Below are 18,238 nucleotides of genomic sequence, written 5' to 3'. Positions count from 1 at the left end.
ATGTAAGAAATACTCAACTGCACTATTAAATATTTCTTTCTTTGAGAGCGAGATAACTTTATTGCCAAGCGAATTATACACTACTGGCAATTAAAATTGCTACACCACGAAGATGACGTGCTACAGACGCGAAATTTAATCGACAGGAAGAACATGCTGTGATATGCAAATGATCAGCTTTACAGAGCCTTCACACAAGGTTGGCGCCGATGGCGAGACCTACAACGTGATGACATGAGGAAAGTTTCCAACCGATTTCTTATACACAAACAGCAGTTGACCGGCGTTGCCTGGTGAAACGTTGTTGTGATGCCTCGTGTCAGGAGGAGAAATGCGTACCATCACGTTTCCGACTTTGATAAAGGTCGGATTGTAGCCTATCGCGATTGCGGTTTATCGTATCGCGACATTGCTGCTCGCGTTGCCGAGATCCAATGACTGTTAGCAGAATATGGAATCGGTGGGTTCAGGAGGGTAATACGCAACGCCGTGCTGGGTCCCAACGGCCTCGTATCACTAGCAGTCGAGATGCAAGGCATGTTATCCGCATGACTGTAAGGGATCGTGCAGCCACGTGTCGATCCCTGAGTCAACAGATGGGGACGTTTGCAAAACAACAAGCATCTGCACGAACAGTTCGACGACGTCTGCAGCAGTATGGACAATCAGCTCGACCATGGCTGCGGTTACCCTTGACGCTGCATCACAGACAGGAGCGCCTGAGATGGTGTACTCAACGACGAACCTGGGTGCACGAATGAATCCAGGTTCTGTTTACAGCATCATGATGGTCGCATCCGTGTTTGGCGACATCGCGGTGAACGCACATTGGTAGCGTGTATTCGTCATCGCCATACTGGCGTATCATCCGGCGTGATGGTATGGGGTGCCATTGGTTACACGTCTCGGTCTCCTATTGTTCGCATTGACGGCACTTTGAACAGTGGACGTTACATTTCAGATGTGTTAAGACCCGTGGCTCTACCCTTCATTCGATCTCTGCGAAAACCTACGTTTCAGCAAGATAATGCACGACCGCATGTTACATGTCCTGTACGGGCCTATGTGGATACAGAAAATTTCGACTGCTGCCCTGGCCAACACATTACCCAGGTGTCTCCCCAACTGAAAACATCTGGTCAATGGTGGCCGATTAACTGGCTCGTCACAATACGCCAGTCACTACTATTTATGAACTGTGGTATCGTGTTGAAGCTGCATGGGCAGCTGTACCTGTACACGCCATCCAAGCTCTGTTTGACTCAATGCACGGGTTCAAATGGCTCTGAGCACTATGGGACTTAACAGCTATGGTCATCAGTCCCCTAGAACTTAGAACTACTTAAACCTAACTAACCTAAGGACAACACACAACACCCAGTCATCACGAGGCAGAGTCAATGCACAGATGTATCAAGGCCGTTATTACGGCCAGAGGTGGTTGTTCTGGGTACTGATTTCTCAGGATCTATGCACCCAAATTGCTTGAAAATGCAATCACATGTCAGTTCTAGTATGGTATATTTGTCCAATGAATACCCGTTTACCATCTGCATTTCTTCTTGGTGTAGCAATTTTAATGGCCAGTAGCGTAATTCTAATATAATGTATTGCCTCTTTGCTATTAAAGCACAGTTTAGTCTTCTAATATAAGCATCACTTTAACCTTTCTGAATGCCGGAAGCGCCGTGCTAACGGGAGCGGGTATCCATGCAGGTCTAACCAAATTCGAGTCATTTTAAACGAATCAGAACCATTCGTGCCATGTAACTGCAAACTTCAGAGCTTTCTCGTGCATGTTCGCATATTGCACATTTTGATTTTTTTATACTTAATGTGATATGTTTTACACCTTAATCCTGCATATTATACTCCCTTGAGTGCATAATAATACACTGCGTACATAAGAGTGCATTTTCTTAATTTTGCTCCATAAAATATGTTATTTTCCGAAAGAACGTTAAACCATTTTATTCACAATGGTCTCGGGACTTTCAGCAAGCACAGATATAATCTGGTTACTTTACAGTGCAGTGTTTTGGCAATCAAGTACGAGGCAGTCATTCTCTACTCTCCCTTCAGCTTCCAAGGTTATATTACACTCTTCTTTCAATTTCGATTTGAGCTGAGGAAGTGATCAGGATCAAAGAACGTGAATTTTTTGGGTGGCAGCAGCCTTTTCAGTAGTTGTGGGGGCGACAGTCTGGATGATTGACTGATCTGGTCTTGCAACACTAACCAAAACGGCCTTGCTGTGCTGGTACTGCGAACGGCTGAAAGCAAGGGCAAACTACAGCCGTAATTTTTCTGAGGGCTTGCAGATTTACTGTATGGTTAAATGATGATGGCGTCCTCTTGGGTAAAATATTCCGGAGGTAAAATAGTCCCCCATTCGGATCTCCGGGCGGGGACTACTCAAGAGGACGTCATTATCAGGAGAAAGAAAACTGGCGTTCTATGTATCGGGGCGTGGAATGTCAGATCCCTTAATCGGGCAGGTAGGTTAGAAAATTTAATAAGGGAAATGGATAGTTTAAAGCTAGATATAGTGGGAATTAATGAAGTTCGGTGGCAGGAGGAACAAGACTTTTGGTCAGGTGATTACAGGGTTATAAATAAAAAATCAAATAGGGGTAATGCAGGAGTAGGTTTAATAACGAATAAAAAAATAGGAGTGCGGGTAAGCTACTACCAACAGCATAGTGAACGCATTATTGCGGCCAAGAGAGACACGAAGCCCATGCCTACTACAGTAGTACAAGTTTATATGCCAACTAGAACTGCAGATGATGAAGAAATTGATGAAATGTATGATGAGATAAAAGAAATTATTCAGGTAGTAAAGGGAGACGAAAATTTAATAGTCATGGGTGACTGGAATTGGAGAGCAGGAAAAGGGAGAGAAGGAAACATAGTGGGTAAATATGGATTGGGGGAGAGAAATGAAAGAGGAAGTCGTCTGGTAGAATTTTGCACAGAGCATAACTTAATCATAGCTAACACTTGGTTCAAGAATCATACAAGAAGGTTGTATACATGGAAGAATCCTGGAGATACTAGAAGGTATCAGATAGATTATACAATGGTGAGACAGAGATTTAGGAACCAGGTTTTAAATTGTAAGACACTTCCAGGGGCAGATGTAGACTCTGACCACAATCTACTGGTTATGAACTGTAGATTAAAACTGAAGAAACTGCAAAAAGGTGGGAATTTAAGGAGATGGGACCTGGATAAACTGACTAAACCAGAGGTTGTACAGAGTTTCAGTGAGAGCATAATGGAACAATTGACAAGAATGGGGGAAAGAAATACAGCAGAAGAAGAATGGATAGCTCTGAGGGATGAAGTAGAGAAGGCACCAGAGGATCAAGTAGGTAAAAAGACGAGGGCTAGTAGAAATCCTTGGGTAACAGAAGAAATATTGCATTTAATTGATGAAAGGAGAAAATATAAAAACGCAGTGAATGAAGCTGGCAAATGGGAATACAAACGTCTCAAAAATGAGATGGACAGGAAGTGCAAAATGGCTCAGCAGCGATGGCTAGAGGACAAATGTATGGATGTAGAGGCTTATCTCACTAGGGGTAAGATAGATACTGCCTACAGGAAAATTAAAGAGACCTTTGGAGAAGAGAGCCACTTGTACGAATATCAAGAGCTCAGATAGAATCCCAGTTCTAAGCAAAGAAGGGAAAGCAGAAAGGTGGAAGGAGTATATAGAGGGTCTTTACAAGGGCGATGTACTTGAGGACAATATTATGGAAATAGCAGAGGATGTAGATGAAGATGAAATAGGAGATACGATACTGCGTGAAGAGTTTGACAGAGCACTGAAAGACCTGAGTTTAAACAAGGCTCCGGGAGTAGACAACATTCCGTTAGAACTACTGACAGCCTTGGGAGAGCCAGTCCTGACAAAACTCTACCATCTGGTGAGCAAGACTTATGAGACAGGTGAAATACCATCAGACTTCAAGAAGAATATAATAATTCCAATCCCAAAGAAAGCAGTTGTTGACAGATGTGAAACTTACCGAACTGTCAGTTTAATAAGTCACAGCTGCAAAATACCAACGCGAATTATTTACAGACGAATGGAAAAAGAGGTAGAAGCCGACCTCGGCGAAGATCAGTTTGGATTCCGCATAAATGTTGGAACACGTGAGGCAATACTGACCCTACGACTTATCTTAGAAAATAGATTAAGGAAAGGCAAACCTACATTTCTAGCATTTGTAGACTTAGAGAAAGCTTTTGACAATGTTGACTGGAATACTCTCTTTCAAATTCTAAAGGTGGCAGGGGTAAAATACAGGGGGCAAAAGGCTATTTACAATTTGTGCAGAAACCAGGTGGCAGTTATAAGAGTCGAGGGGCATGAAAGGGAAGCAGCGGTTGGGAAGGGAGTGAGACAGGGTTGTAGCCTATCCCCGATGGTATTCAATCTATATATTGAGCAAGCAGTAAAGGAAACAAAAGAAAAATTCGGAGTAGCTATTTAAGTCCATGGAGAAGAAATAAAAACATTGAGGTTCGCTGATGACATTGTAATTGTGTCAGAGACAGCAAAGGACTTGGAAGAGCAGCTGAACGGAATGGACAGTGTCTTGAAAGGAGGATATAAGATAAACTTCAACAAAAGCAAAACTAGGATAATGGAGTGTAGTCGAATTAGGTCGGGTGATGCTGAGGGAATTAGATTAGGACATGAGACACTTAAAGTAGTAAAGGAGTTTTGCTATTTGGGGAGCAAAATAACTGATGATGGTCGAAGTAGAGAGGATATAATGGCAATGGCAAGGAAAGCGTTTCTGGAGAAGGAAAATTAGTTAACATCGAGTATAGATTTAAATGTCAGGAAGTCGTTTCTGAAAGTTTTTGTATGGAATGTAGTCATGTATGGAAGTGAAACATGGACGATAAATAGTTTAGACAAGAAGAGAATAGAAGCTCTCTAATTGTGGTGCTACAGAAGAATGCTGAAGATTAGATGGGTAGATCACATACCTAATGAGGAGGTGTTGAATAGAATTGGGGAGAAGAGGAGTTTGTGGCACAACTTGACTAGAAGAATGGACCGGTTGGTAGGACATGTTCTGAGGCATCGAGGAATCACAAATTTAGCATTTGAGGGCAGCGTGGGGGGTAAAAGTCGTAGAGGGAGACCAAGAGATGAATACACTGAGCAGATTCAGAAGGATGTAGGTTGCAGTAAGAACTGGGAGATGAAGAAGCTTGCACAGGATAGAGTTGCATGGAGAGCTGCATCAGACCGGTCTCAGGACTGAAGACAACAACAACAACAACAACAACAACATGATTATTAGCGACAGAGTTGTTGGGATAAACATATCTGATGTTGGTGTGTTCGACAGACTTGCTAGAGTAATTTTTGGTAGAGAAAATGCAAACGATCTGGAATTATTCAACCTTACACTTTACGAAATTTCCTCCCTTAAATATTTATCTGTCGCTTCTTGCAGTGGAGAAACGTAAATCTCTGCAGATGTATTTAGGAGAATTTAGGTTGTTATTTAACAACGGGAAAATGTTCCTATCAGTGCACAAAAAAGATGAATATGCTGCTGTTTGAAAGACTGACTCGGAAGTACTGTGCCAGATGCCTCAGACTACATTCCTCAGCACTTTTCAAGATTTTAGCGAACGTTTTGGTACTGTTTTCTAACGTGCAACTCACCGTCACTCTCAGAAGCTCCAGTAACGTAACTCGCCCACACCCACTACTCCATCGCTGTACGTCACTCATATCCATCCACTCCCACTTGCCCAGCTCAGTCACTTATTCAGCCTAACTCACTGTCATGATCTCTTTGTGTCTCTCTGTCATTCTCTCCTGTCTCATGGCCGCAGTCTCCTTCGTTCTGACCTACTAGTACTGTCTTGTGCCATTCTCATTGTCTCCCTCTTGCTCTCTCTTACTGCTACTATCTCATTCATTCATTCTCACTGCTGCTGTCTCTTCTCACTGTTACTGTCTGTCCCTTCTTCGTTGTTATTCTCATAGAGCCTATCTCTCATTACCACTGACTCTCACTCATTTTTCTACTTTCTTCATCTCTTTATCCCCTCCACACTGGCACTGTCTACTTCACTCTTTTCCCTGCCACTGTGAACTATGTTCCGCAGCCACTGTGTCCCTCTCTTTCTCCCACACTGCCATCGTCTTCTTCGATCTTTGTTTACCACGATCACTGCTTACTACCATCCAGTGTTTGTTACTTCTCCATCTCTCTCCCACTGCCAGGCTTCTTCTCTCTCAGCATAACAAAGTGCGAATAAGTATGCATACCAAAATATTAGGAAAAATTTTAAAGGTGCCAAGGAACCAAGGAACTTTTCAGTCAGAATTTTTTAAAAGTGAACATATTCACCTTTTTTGCGCTCCAGTAGAGGTATTTTTCCTTCTCTTCCCCGCTACACCAGAGCATGTTACTCATATGGAAAGAACTGTATGGGTCAGTTACATTTTGATAGTTTACTTATGTGAAATTGAATTTTACGTGCACAAGTATTTTGCATCTGCTTCAGTACTACAGCATGTGGTTCCCAGAACCCTTCTGATGATAACGGAGAAGCTTACAGCATATTTGTCTGCGCTACGTACTTTCATAAACTACATTTTCGCCTCACCCCAGACTTTACGTTGCATTTTACATTTACAAGTACGGTGACGTTTGTACTTCTATATCTCAGAAACAGATAAAGATACAAACAAAATTTTCGCGATTGTTTTAGATCGGGATCGTAGGAAGCTACCGTAAAACTTTTAACCATTTTCTGTGCGTAACCGTCTTCGAATCCGCGACTCCGTTTCGTTTCGAAAAAATGGTAAATAAACCTTTTTGTGTGTTTTAATGGTGCCTACATAAGCCCCTTAAGGCCAATCGTAGACCACAACAAATGCAAAAAGAACCAAACGCTGTTCTCCATTTGCCTCAGCAGGAGTAAGCATGTAACAGTCATATTTTGACCCGGTATTGTAGGATAGTGACACTAAGACTGTCGTTCTGTCACATCCGTACCGATTTATCGTGAGGTTTTTATCGCCGGGAATCAACGATGAGATACCCTGTTCGCCTTCGATACAGTTCTTTCCCTTTAAGCAGTGAGGCTGCATTTAAGAGAAGTAGAATCTGTGAGCAAAGAAAGGAATTTTGAAGGAATTGGCTGTGACCTGTAATAAGCGACCAACAACGGCATTCGCCTGAATTGAAAATGCGAAACCAAAGAAACCCATTTCAAGGTAGCCGGCGGATATATTCGAACAACCATGTTACCTCCTGAATTCAGTCGTTGTTAGTTCAGCGCCTTTACGCATGAATCTAGACCGGTCATTACAGAATTTGGGAAAATCTGGTTGTAAATTGTTTTAGCATCGAATGGATCAGAACAAAAGGAAAAATTTTGATACCGCATGTTTTTCCTTTAATTGTGTGTATCTGGTCATTTGATGGTGTACGAATGCACGCATTTACATTAAATTTACATGGAATATCTGGCTTCGGTTATTACAGCATTAGAAGACCGTAATAGATTTTGTACGAAAGGACGGAGTCGATGCAGGCCGCAGTTAACTGGATCGAATTCAAGCAGCTCGCTGAAAAAAAATCTTTAAGAAACGAACGAACTGTAGGCTGTGCTGTCATCACATACTCTTGTCAATCTGCACAAACCCCTCCCCATCGGTCCATACCGGAACTGGTTTTCGTAATTGATTACCAACTGGGTGACCAGACTGCGCGATATTTTGCCATTCGGGCTACTAACGGTAGGTTCAAATGGCTCTGAGCACTATGAGACTTAACTTCTGAGGTCATCAGTCCCCTAGAACTTAGAAATACTTAAACCTAAATAACCTAAGGACATCACAAACATCCATGTCCGAGGCAGGATTCGAACCTGCGACCGTAGCGGTCGCGCGGCTCCAGACTGTATAGTGCCTAGAACCGATCGGCCACTCTGGTCGGCACTAATGGTAGAATTTTGAGAAATTATTTTTTAAAGAAATGCAACCATGGATGTTTGGGCAAAATTTTTGTTTATCAACACAATTTTTGGGCAACACAGGCAAGTGGAATTGTGTTTTGATGCACTGGTCTTACCACTACGCTACTTTGTGAAGCACTGAATTATTTCAGCTTCAGATTGCTACCAGCATCCAAATAATGACTCCAGTGCGAACATTAAACAGCTGTAGGTAGGAAATGACGCTACTATAGTTGTGCGAGTATAATTTTAACTTACCGTAACGCTAGCGAATGAATCAAAATGCTTTTTCCTCTTCTTTCTTGTTAAAAAAACTTATCCGTAATTAGAAATTATGAAAACAGCACACAGTACAAAAACAATAAACGGTAGCAATCACATTAAATGCAACTACAGATAGGAAGTGAACTGATTAATAAAACAACAACTGGGTTCAAGTGAGGGCAACAATGCACACTAGTTGATCTTGGCTTAGTTAGTGGTTGGCGATAACCGATAGAGCTATCAGTATATCGATAGTTTAAATCTGCTGCACACCTTGGTGACTATCGATACTACGTTTCCCTTTTTTGACGTATGGCTGAAAATTAAAATATCTTTCGATACACTACACAGCAACTAGGTTGTGTGTAACTTTATTTAGGTGACAGAATGATCTGGACAGCCCACACTCAGACTCTTCTTTGGCGAAGTTCTTGCCTGACAAGACACTCTGAGGAAGGCCATTTGCAAAGTGACTGGATCGTAGGAGAATTTCAAATATTGACAATGCTGTCACATACCCAGAAGTATTTTAACGGCAGTGACAATAGCTGCATGTTACCTTTGGATCAGCGTTGAACAAACATGTCAATTTTTACTTCATGGACTGTCTGACAGCAACTGAATGAAACACAATTTTAGTGCCATACGCGTTTCGCCTTTATTTTCTGCAAGGCATCTTCAGTGGCAGGTTGCGTGGACGATTTCCTACAAACGGTCCATAAAGTAAAAATTATCAATATACCGTAATATTACACGCAACTGAGGAAGACAGGACTGCAAAAGTTGGACGTCTAACAATTTTCTATGTAGACCGTTTACTTTTTCTTACGACATTTCTATATCTCCCATTATATTACACAGTTGATGTAAATGTCAAATGCGATTCATATGAACGTATGGTCTCTTTTGAATTCAGCTATCCACAACTTACCTACCGCAGATGGGTAGGATATTACATTGTTGTTGTTGTGGTCTTCAGTCCTGAGACTGGAGCTCTCCATGCTACTCTATCCTGTGCAATCTTCTTCATCTCCCAGTACCTACTGCAGCCTACATCCTTCTGAATCTGCTTAGTGTACTCATCTCTTGGTCTCCCTCTACGATTTTTACCCTCCACGCTGCCCTCCAGTACTAAATTGGTGATCCCTTGATGCCTCAGAACATGTCCTACCAACCGATCCCTTCTTCTAGTCAAGTTGTACCACAAACTCCTCCCCAATTCTGTTCAATACTTCCTCATTAGTTATGTGATCTACCCATCTAATCTTCAGCATTCTTCTGTAGCACCACATTTCAAAAGCTTCTATTCTCTTCTTGTCTAAACTATTTATCGTCCACGTTTCACTTCCATACATGGCTACACTCCATACAAATACTTTCAGAAACGACTTCCTAACACTTAAATCAATACTCGATGTTAACAAATTTCTCTTCTTCAGAAACGCTTTGCTTGTCATTGCTAGTCTACATTTTATATCCTCTCTACTTCGACCAACATCAGTTATTTTGCTCCCCAAATAGCAAAACTCCTTTACTACTTTAAGTGTCTCATTTCCTAATCTAATTCCCTCAGCATCACCCGACTTAATTCGAAACATTTGCAAATTTTGCGAGAAGTTACGTGACCAGTAGCAAAGTATTTACAGCCAGACTACACTGCAAAGGAAGTTAGCTCCTGACTCCTGCTATTGTGTAACACGCAGTGCAACACAATAAGTTTAACCAAGTACAAATGTATAATTACAGAGATCTTTTCAAGTCACAAAGATCTATGATGTATACATGCAAACTGAAGCGGCAAATCAAAATTTGTATCAGGCCGGGATTCAAAAACCGTTCTCCTGCTCACTAAGCAGACAATCTGACCACTACGCCACCCTGGCACCATGGCTTTGCACATCCGCGTGGAGAGCATTGTAGAGGCTATCAACTATATCGTTTTCCAGTGGAGTTGGAGAGCCTCAGCAATACTGGTCGAGTTTAGAGGGAGTACCGAGGGAGATGAGGCGTGAATAGGAATTTGGATTCAGAAGGGAGGCATGCTACTGCAGTTTGTGCAGTTGTGCAAAGCCACTGCTCCGGAGTGGGGTAGCGGTTAGTGCTCTGCCTAGTGATCAGGACACCCGAGTTCTAATCCCGGCCTTGGTGCAAATTTTCTTCTGTCGCTTCAGTCTGCATATGTATATATTGCAAAAAGTTTAGCTGATATGCGTACAATTTTTACCACAAACAGAAAATATTCTGCCATCGTTTGGAAAGAAACGAGTCGGAGCCACAGATGTCCAAAACTCGCAGCAGCGCAACTCACCCAGAGCATGCAGGACCATTGGCCCGAAGCTGCAACGCTGTTGAAGTCGATGATGCCGCCCCGGCCGTTCCACCAGCTGGTGTTGGTGCTGCCCTCGGAGTCACTGACGAACCAGTCCTCCTCCAGGGCCCTCGAGTAACGCGGTTCGCAGTCAGAGTTGATGAACGGGTGCACCCACAGTGTGACACGGAAACCCATTGCGTGCAGGTCGTCTACGAGCGCTCTGACGTCAGGGAACTTGTTGGGGTCGAACGTGAGGCTGCCGTAACAGGTCTCCCACTTGTCGTCTATCTCAATCTGGCTGTTGCTGAAGCCGTGTTCGACTATCTCGCTGGCGAACTGCCTCACTGTCGTGTCGTTGATATCTCTCTTGTAACGCGCCCACGTCGACCATATGGGGTGCGTGGTCATGCGCTCGTCTGGAATGCCTAGGGGTTTGTCGAAGTGTTCTGCGATGGCCTCTTCGTGCGCTACCCTTGCATTTTCGTAGTAGCAGACTGTGAACTCCAGAACAGTCTCTGACCGATTGACTGGGTAAGGTGGCTTGTTCTCCGCAAAGAAACATAGTTGATCCTCCGACGTGTTTGTATTCTGTTCTATGAAAAGAGGCACATATGGAGGAATGTAAAGGTACCGGCCATCGGAGAAGAGCCAGTAACGCTCGGCCACGCCGACGTTGTCTTGCTCTTTGCTGACGTACGAGTAATCGCTGTACACGTTGTCCTCTATTAGCCAGGTCTGATTGTACTGCTCGGGTCCTCCATAGATATGGCTGCCCGAATGGTCGACACAGCTCCGAATAATGATTCCACTACCCCCCGCTTCCGTCTTTGATGTGGCACAAATGAGGGCTCGACCTTGACGATGTGTGGTGATTGTTGGCTCGGGGAATGGTAGACAGTTATCATCAAACTCAGGGTCAGAGCACAGTTTGCGAGAGCCCGTGGTGTCTTCAACTGTGACATAGCCGACTTCAACATCCTCGCCATCTGAAAAATTAACGCAGCTATTATTCGAGTCATTGAATGTTGAACTCTTCTTGTGAGCAAAAATGATGCACTTGATGATGACTTACAGTAGAGAAAACAATATGCTGGTACCTGGTTACTTTTAATTGCACTGGTACACTCAAGGGGTTTTTATAACACAGTTTCGGTACTAGATTCATCTGAACACGAGAAAATATCGCTATTTGTAGTAAAAAACGGCTCCCAGAATAGACTGAGGAAAAGCGTATGAAATGGATTATTGTTTTCAGTTAGTTTTCTATAGCTAACATATTGTGACATTCCAAATAGTATTTCTGAAATCTGTTGTAGCAGCCATATATGGTTTGTATGCTAATTCGCTGCTTCCTGGACTCGGGTAGGTGCGCCGGCCCCGTATCGAATCCACCCGGCGGCTTAACGACGGAGGCCGGTGTGCTGGCCAGCCTGGATGTAGTTTTTAGGCGCTTTTCCACATCCCACTAGGTGAATACCGGGCTGGTCCCCACGTCCCGCCTCAGTTACACGGGTCGTAGACATCTGCACACATTCGCACTATTCCATGGATTCCACTAGACACAGACAGTTGGGGTACACTACTTCCGTCCCGGGGGGTACAGGGCATCGGGCCACCCCTTCAATTAACCTTGCCAAATACGATTAACCTTGCCGACCCTGCGTCACTGCAGGAAAAAGGCGCAAGCAAAAGAAAGAAAGCAATATATAGTTTTTAGTATTGAAGTACCGTGAGGTACAGTGGAATCTTACGTTAGAAATAATGGGGCAGTAAAATCCGTAACACTATAAGTGCTCCATGAAAATATTTTATATAAACAATGAAAGGGCCTGTGATATGTAAACGAAACTGAAAACTACGTATTTTTCAAGACATTGCATCATCTCTGGTGTCCCTCTGTATTGGAAATAAATTAGTTTAACGATGTCTGAACTGCTTTCACCGGCTCGGGAATATATAAAGTACTAGTGTGAAACGCTGAGTTACAATTCGCAAGTCGCTTGAACAACAAGAATCATAGTTGGCAGGTAGAGTCGCTTGAACAATAAGAATCATAGTTGGCTGGAAGAACCGACCACAATACTGATCTTGAATGTCCATGAATGGTGTGTACTACCGTCTCAAGGAATCAACTTAAGTTGTACATTTTTATAAATGCTGTATTTCGATGTCGAGGTGCTATACCGTGTTCTTCAACTCAGCTTTACAACCGCTAACTGCCATAAAAGATCACTGACGTTTCTGATATTGTATTTCACTTACAGTTGATCTCACGGGTTAGCTTATTCGAATATTCAGCATCACAGTGCCGCAACTAGTAATGTATGACTGTTATAACTGTAATTGATTGCGAATGACGATGGATTCATCCATCGTGAGTTTCTAAACACAGCAACTTGAACCTATCATGACTGTGAATAATGAACAAAAATCAGTACGTTTAACAATAGTGACGAATTTATATGGCACCAGGAGCCATGTCCTGGGGTTTGTGTCGCGATTATACCACTTGATCTGTCTAGCCTAGTAATACGCTAATGTTATCTTTTGAGTTATAGTTTCACTGAGATAATGAGTAGTGGCGTGTAGCAGCACGTCGAATACTATTTGAGGTGGTTAAATTCGCGTGAGTAAGCGTCTAATATATTATCTAATATATTACTGCAACTCAGCGAGAAAGGGTAGAATATGAGTTTATTAAATAATAATTTTGTTTACTTGGCTTAAATTTTATCTCGTATTCCACTACACTGTGACACAGTTTGCTGATCTCCAACTAGCGAATGTAATTGGTGTCCATGGTAAGGCCCCTTGCTCTTGTAATTGGCGTCTGTGGTAAGGGCTGACTCACATTATAGGGTAACTCAGTCCAGACCCGAGTGACTTAGTATCTAAACGTGTTTAGCGAAATTAGAGGACTCGATCTAATAAAAAGGTATCAGACATTCGGGTACCTTCCTCCAAATCAAATTGCTTATCAGCGTTGCACCACTGGACGGGCTGCAAAACAGTCTATTCTGTAGGGTCCTCCCTGTTTTTGAGGTGCTGTAATGTACTGGAGCCAGGATAAGACAGTCAAATTTATCACAGCTTATGCTGGAAAGGCGTGCTTGCAGAATCTGAATTAGCCTAAGGAGATGAGTAATCTACTCGAAAGAAGTGCGTTATGGTTATTAAAGTGCATTTAGTGCAAAGCATAATAACAAATCTGAGAATTTATAGTTATACATTCCTAGCAATATTTAAGAGCGGAATGGATATCAGCCTTTACCTTCTTATCAAACAGTGGAGCATGTTTTTGACATTTTAGTGTCTGTAATTATTCTTTTGTGCTTCCAGACAAACATATCACTACTCTTTGCCTACCATATCCACAGCTAGATTCCCGTACACTCTACTGTTTCTTCAGATACCGATGAACGCTGTGATGCCGGGCTAGGCACTCACCCTTTGTCGTGGTGATTACGAGGCGGTTGCTGCTCTCATCGAGTCGCGTCTGGAGGTCAGTGGCTGCTGACGTCACCAACAACACCAACAGCAGCGCTGCAACCTCGGTCACTGAAACGCGGCCAGGGCAGAATGAGGTCTCTTACCATAATACATCCCATTACTCAGTACACAATAATTACTCGTACATAGTATACGATTGTTCTCTAATTAATTTCCATTATATATAACTTCTATGTGTATAGGTCCTTTAGATCGGAGCTTGACACCCCTTATTGAATGTAGTTACACACTCTGCTTAAATTCTGTTAAAATGAAATTTTATATTATATACACATTAACATAAACGAAAAAAAAAAATCAGTTAGACTAAGTTCAGTTTCTAGGCAACTAGAAATTATGTTAGGAAATGAATAGCAGTGATAAAAATATAAACAACGGCAGTAAGTAAGGGATTTAAATGTTTCGAGGAGACAGTTATTTGGACAGTAACTTTTGCAGCACTGGACGTAAAGGAAGAACAAGGAGACACGGAATCAGAATAAAAATACAAATGATGTGGAGGAAAGGTGTATTTGTTGGACAGAGATAAGGTACGGTATATACACAAAGAGAAAACAGAAAGTATGGAAACTTGACAGAGTGTAAATGCAGATTTCTGTTTCTGTTGCATTTTGACACACTGGAGGCAAAATACGACAGTCAACTGTTATTCTGATTTGCACTTGTATACCACAGCAGTTCACTAATTCACCATGAATGGTGCTTATCTGTAGCCAGTGGGTACTGACCGTTCGTTATGTGAGACCACTTCAACACTCTCTGTCGTATTAAACACAGGAAGGGGGAGGGGGGGGAGGAGTGTTGTAATATCGTGGAGTTTTCTTGATTGCTAACATAAATCCCCAAATAATTATTGGCAGTGTAAAGTGAAATCGCTTTCAGTTCTTATAGGGATTGAAACTTCTCTTATAGGGATTGTTACACTTAAAACGTTGCGTGGAACTAGAGTACTATAACTGAACAAAACAGATGTCTCAGATTATAGGACATGTGTAATAAGATCCTATCCATACATCTGGCATTATATGTGTGACAGCGTAGTCTTAAAATCTGAGCTTTTATTTTCATGGCACTGAAAGGGCTTCTTACTTACTAGAGCCTTTTTTGTTAACTATTTTTTGTACTTAATTTTAATGACTGCATATACCAACAGAGGCGAAACACATTAAAAGTAAAATACTGGTTATCAAAAAGCGTGAAATGATTATAGATGCAACAAACAATGACACTCAAACTGTCTTGAAGTGATGGTTTTCATTCTAACACTGTTCATTTTGAAACATAAATGCCACCAATCCATAATATGTATATTGATAGCTCAGTACCTAGCTTTGCCAGGCTGTGTATTGATGCTAATTGTATTTTGTCAGTTTCTTCTCCCCCAAACCTTCCTCCCTGTCCATCTCCTCCTCAGCTCTGTCTCTCCGTCTCCTACTCCCCATCTCTCTATCAACCTCCTCCATCACTCCGCTGACTCTCTGTCTACACCTTCCTTCCTCTCGCACTGTTCGTGTGCTCCTTACCTTTCTCTCCATCTCCTGCTCCCTCTCAAACTCCATCCCCCCCCCCCCTCCTTCTACTCACTCCATGCTTCCTCTCTCTCTGTCCATCTCATCCTCTCCCTTTCTCAGTCCATCTCCTTCTCTATTTCCTTTCTCTCCCCATCTCTTCTTCCTTGTTCTCTCTATCCATGGCCTCCCCTTTTCCTGCGGATTTCCCCCTCCCCTCTTCTGTTCATCTCCACCTCCTCATATCTGTGTTCATCTCCTTCCCCCCCCCCCCCCCCCCCCCCCTCCTCACCTCTGTCTGTCCATCTCTTCCTCTCTCTTCCTATTACCACTGTCACTCCAGTAGGAGATTGGTCGGTTGATTTGGGGAAGGGGATCAAACAGCGATTTCATCGGTCCCATCGAATTAGGGAAAGATGGGGAAGGAAATTGACTGTGTCCTTTATAAGGAACCATCACAGCATTTGCCTTAAGCGATTTAGGGGAATCATCGAAAACCTAAATCAGGATGGCCAGACGCAAGTTTGAGCGTTTGAACTGCTTTCCTCCCGAATGCGAGTCCAGTGTGCTAACCAGTACGTCACCTCGCTAGGTACCAATAGAAGGTTGCTGGTTCTTAGCCACATTGAAGGTCTTTCCAGATAGTAAGTAATGCGTGTACCAAGTTTGGCTGAAATCGATCCAGGGATTTAGAAGGAACTTTTTAGCTGCGGATTTGCCAACAAGAGCACATGGCTCATATATTTAGCATATTTCACCTGTATCTCTAGCAAATTTCGACCTACAGTTTCGTTTGTACACGGATCAGTGTTTACAACGTCGTTTCTTCTGAACTGCAAATCGTAGAATGGCACAATTTTAAAGTTGTATTTAGTAGTATATTAGACATTATCTTCGAATGTGTGACGGATAGCGTTATCAGTAACATGCATCGTACAATGATATAATTTTTCATGTTTATTTAGTAATATATGTAGGCAGTGTCTGAGAAATTTGTTAGAAATAGAGATATTAGTAAAAACGTAATGAAAGAACTTGCCTGCTGCAGTAGGTTTACTGGACGAAAGTGAAAATGTAGTAAGCGACATACTTTTTTTCCTTTCATCATTTCGTGAGGGGTGTGAGCGAGAAAAATTTCGTACGGATTTGAAACTATGTCTAAGGTTTGTTGCAAATCACTAAGTGCTCTCATTCTCAGGTACTGCATGAATATTGTGAGGCCGTGCGCGCCCAGTGAACCGCGCTCCTTTACGCACCCTCCCCCACGCCTTTGAGAAGTCCATGGTTCTTGCGCACTTAGTGGTTATTTTCAGACAGTAAGAGATTGTCTACCAAGTTTGCTTGAAATCGATCCAGTGGCGTGGGAGGAGATGAGGAACATAAATACATACACCCACTTTTATAACATGTATTGGTAAGTCTGCCAAGAGAAACCTGCTGATGTCAAACACAGGCCTTAATTTGAGCAGAAAAAAAAATCGGAATTTACGATACGGAAACAGAAGTGAATGGAAGTATTTGAGCCGTTATTATACAAAGTAGTGTTGAAATTAAGTAGACTGATAAGGTAAGGAACGAGAGGAAAGGAATATATGGAAAACACTGACAGGAAGAAGGGACTGGACGATAGGATAATATAAAGACATCAGGAAATAACTTCCATGGTAACAGAGGGATCTGTAGAGGGTAAAAACTGCAGAGGAAGACAGAGACTGGAATACAACCAGCAAATAATCGAGAACATATGTTGTGCTACTCTGAGGTGAAGACGTTGTCATGTGTAAAGAGTACATGGCAGGATCCATCAAATCAGAAGTCCGATGGCTCAAAAAAATGGGTAGTTTATGACATATATTTAAATTATAAGTGGTTGTTAATATAATTTTATGGTAGTCTCAATACCTAATGGACACATTGTGTACACTTATGCCACAGTTTATAAGAGTATGGCTCGTCTCAGATTCACATGTTTGCCCGGCGTCCCTACTACTTTGCATGGTGCTGAAAGAGATGAACTGTGATAGCATGGTATATAGCGACAACGTGTCGGGAAGTAAAGTAATATTCTGTAGTATGTGTGAACTGTAAAAATGGCTCTGAGCACTATGGGACTCAACTGCTGAGGTCATTAGTCCCCTAGAACTTAGAACTAGTTAAACCTAACTAACCTAAGGACATCACAAACATCCATGCCCGAGGCAGGATTCGAACCTGCGACCGTAGCGGTCTTGCGGTTCCAGACTGCAGCGCCTTTAACCGCACGGCCACTTCGGCCGGCTTATGTGTGAACTGATGCTTAATTCTGTGTACGTGACAACCACTCACCTTTTTCCATACTAATTATGCAGTCCACACCTGAACAGCTGCTTACAACTGGTCTACTCTGCCTGCCGTGCATATATATAGGAACGCTTTATCACCGCAGCGCTTCCTTATCACTTACGACTCCTAGCCAGTGCGTCATACATTGATAGAGATAACTAATCATTCAGATCTCATGGCCAGAACTTCCGGAGCAGTTGCGCGAATTCATCTCGTAAATGGCGTGGTAGTATGTTCTTATGGAAGTACTCGAAGCATTTGGAGTATGGTAGTTTTTTTAGAAGAAATCCAAGACTCCACAAACGTTACAGTA

At 42.5% G+C, this 18,238-nt stretch overlaps 1 protein-coding gene across 1 annotated transcript in view; it reads right to left on the bottom strand.

Moving 5' to 3' along the window:
- The window catches only part of LOC124622441 (myogenesis-regulating glycosidase-like), a 37,698-nt gene extending 19,739 nt beyond the window's left edge, over window positions 1-17,959 (bottom strand). The window contains exons 1-3 of the mRNA XM_047148139.1: window positions 17,929-17,959; window positions 14,033-14,143; window positions 10,583-11,571 (exon numbers count right to left, since the gene is read on the bottom strand). Coding sequence (XP_047004095.1) covers window positions 10,583-11,571; window positions 14,033-14,143; window positions 17,929-17,938 — 1,110 coding nt within the window. The 5' untranslated portion in view covers window positions 17,939-17,959. The remainder of the gene's footprint in view (window positions 1-10,582; window positions 11,572-14,032; window positions 14,144-17,928) is intronic.
- Window positions 17,960-18,238: the final 279 nt, after the last annotated feature.

This window comes from Schistocerca americana, chromosome 7 (genome assembly GCF_021461395.2).
Source record: "Schistocerca americana isolate TAMUIC-IGC-003095 chromosome 7, iqSchAmer2.1, whole genome shotgun sequence".
Lineage (NCBI taxonomy): Eukaryota > Metazoa > Arthropoda > Insecta > Orthoptera > Acrididae > Schistocerca > Schistocerca americana.
Note: the sequence above shows the minus strand (reverse complement) of the source record. Positions and strands in the feature narration are given on the sequence as shown.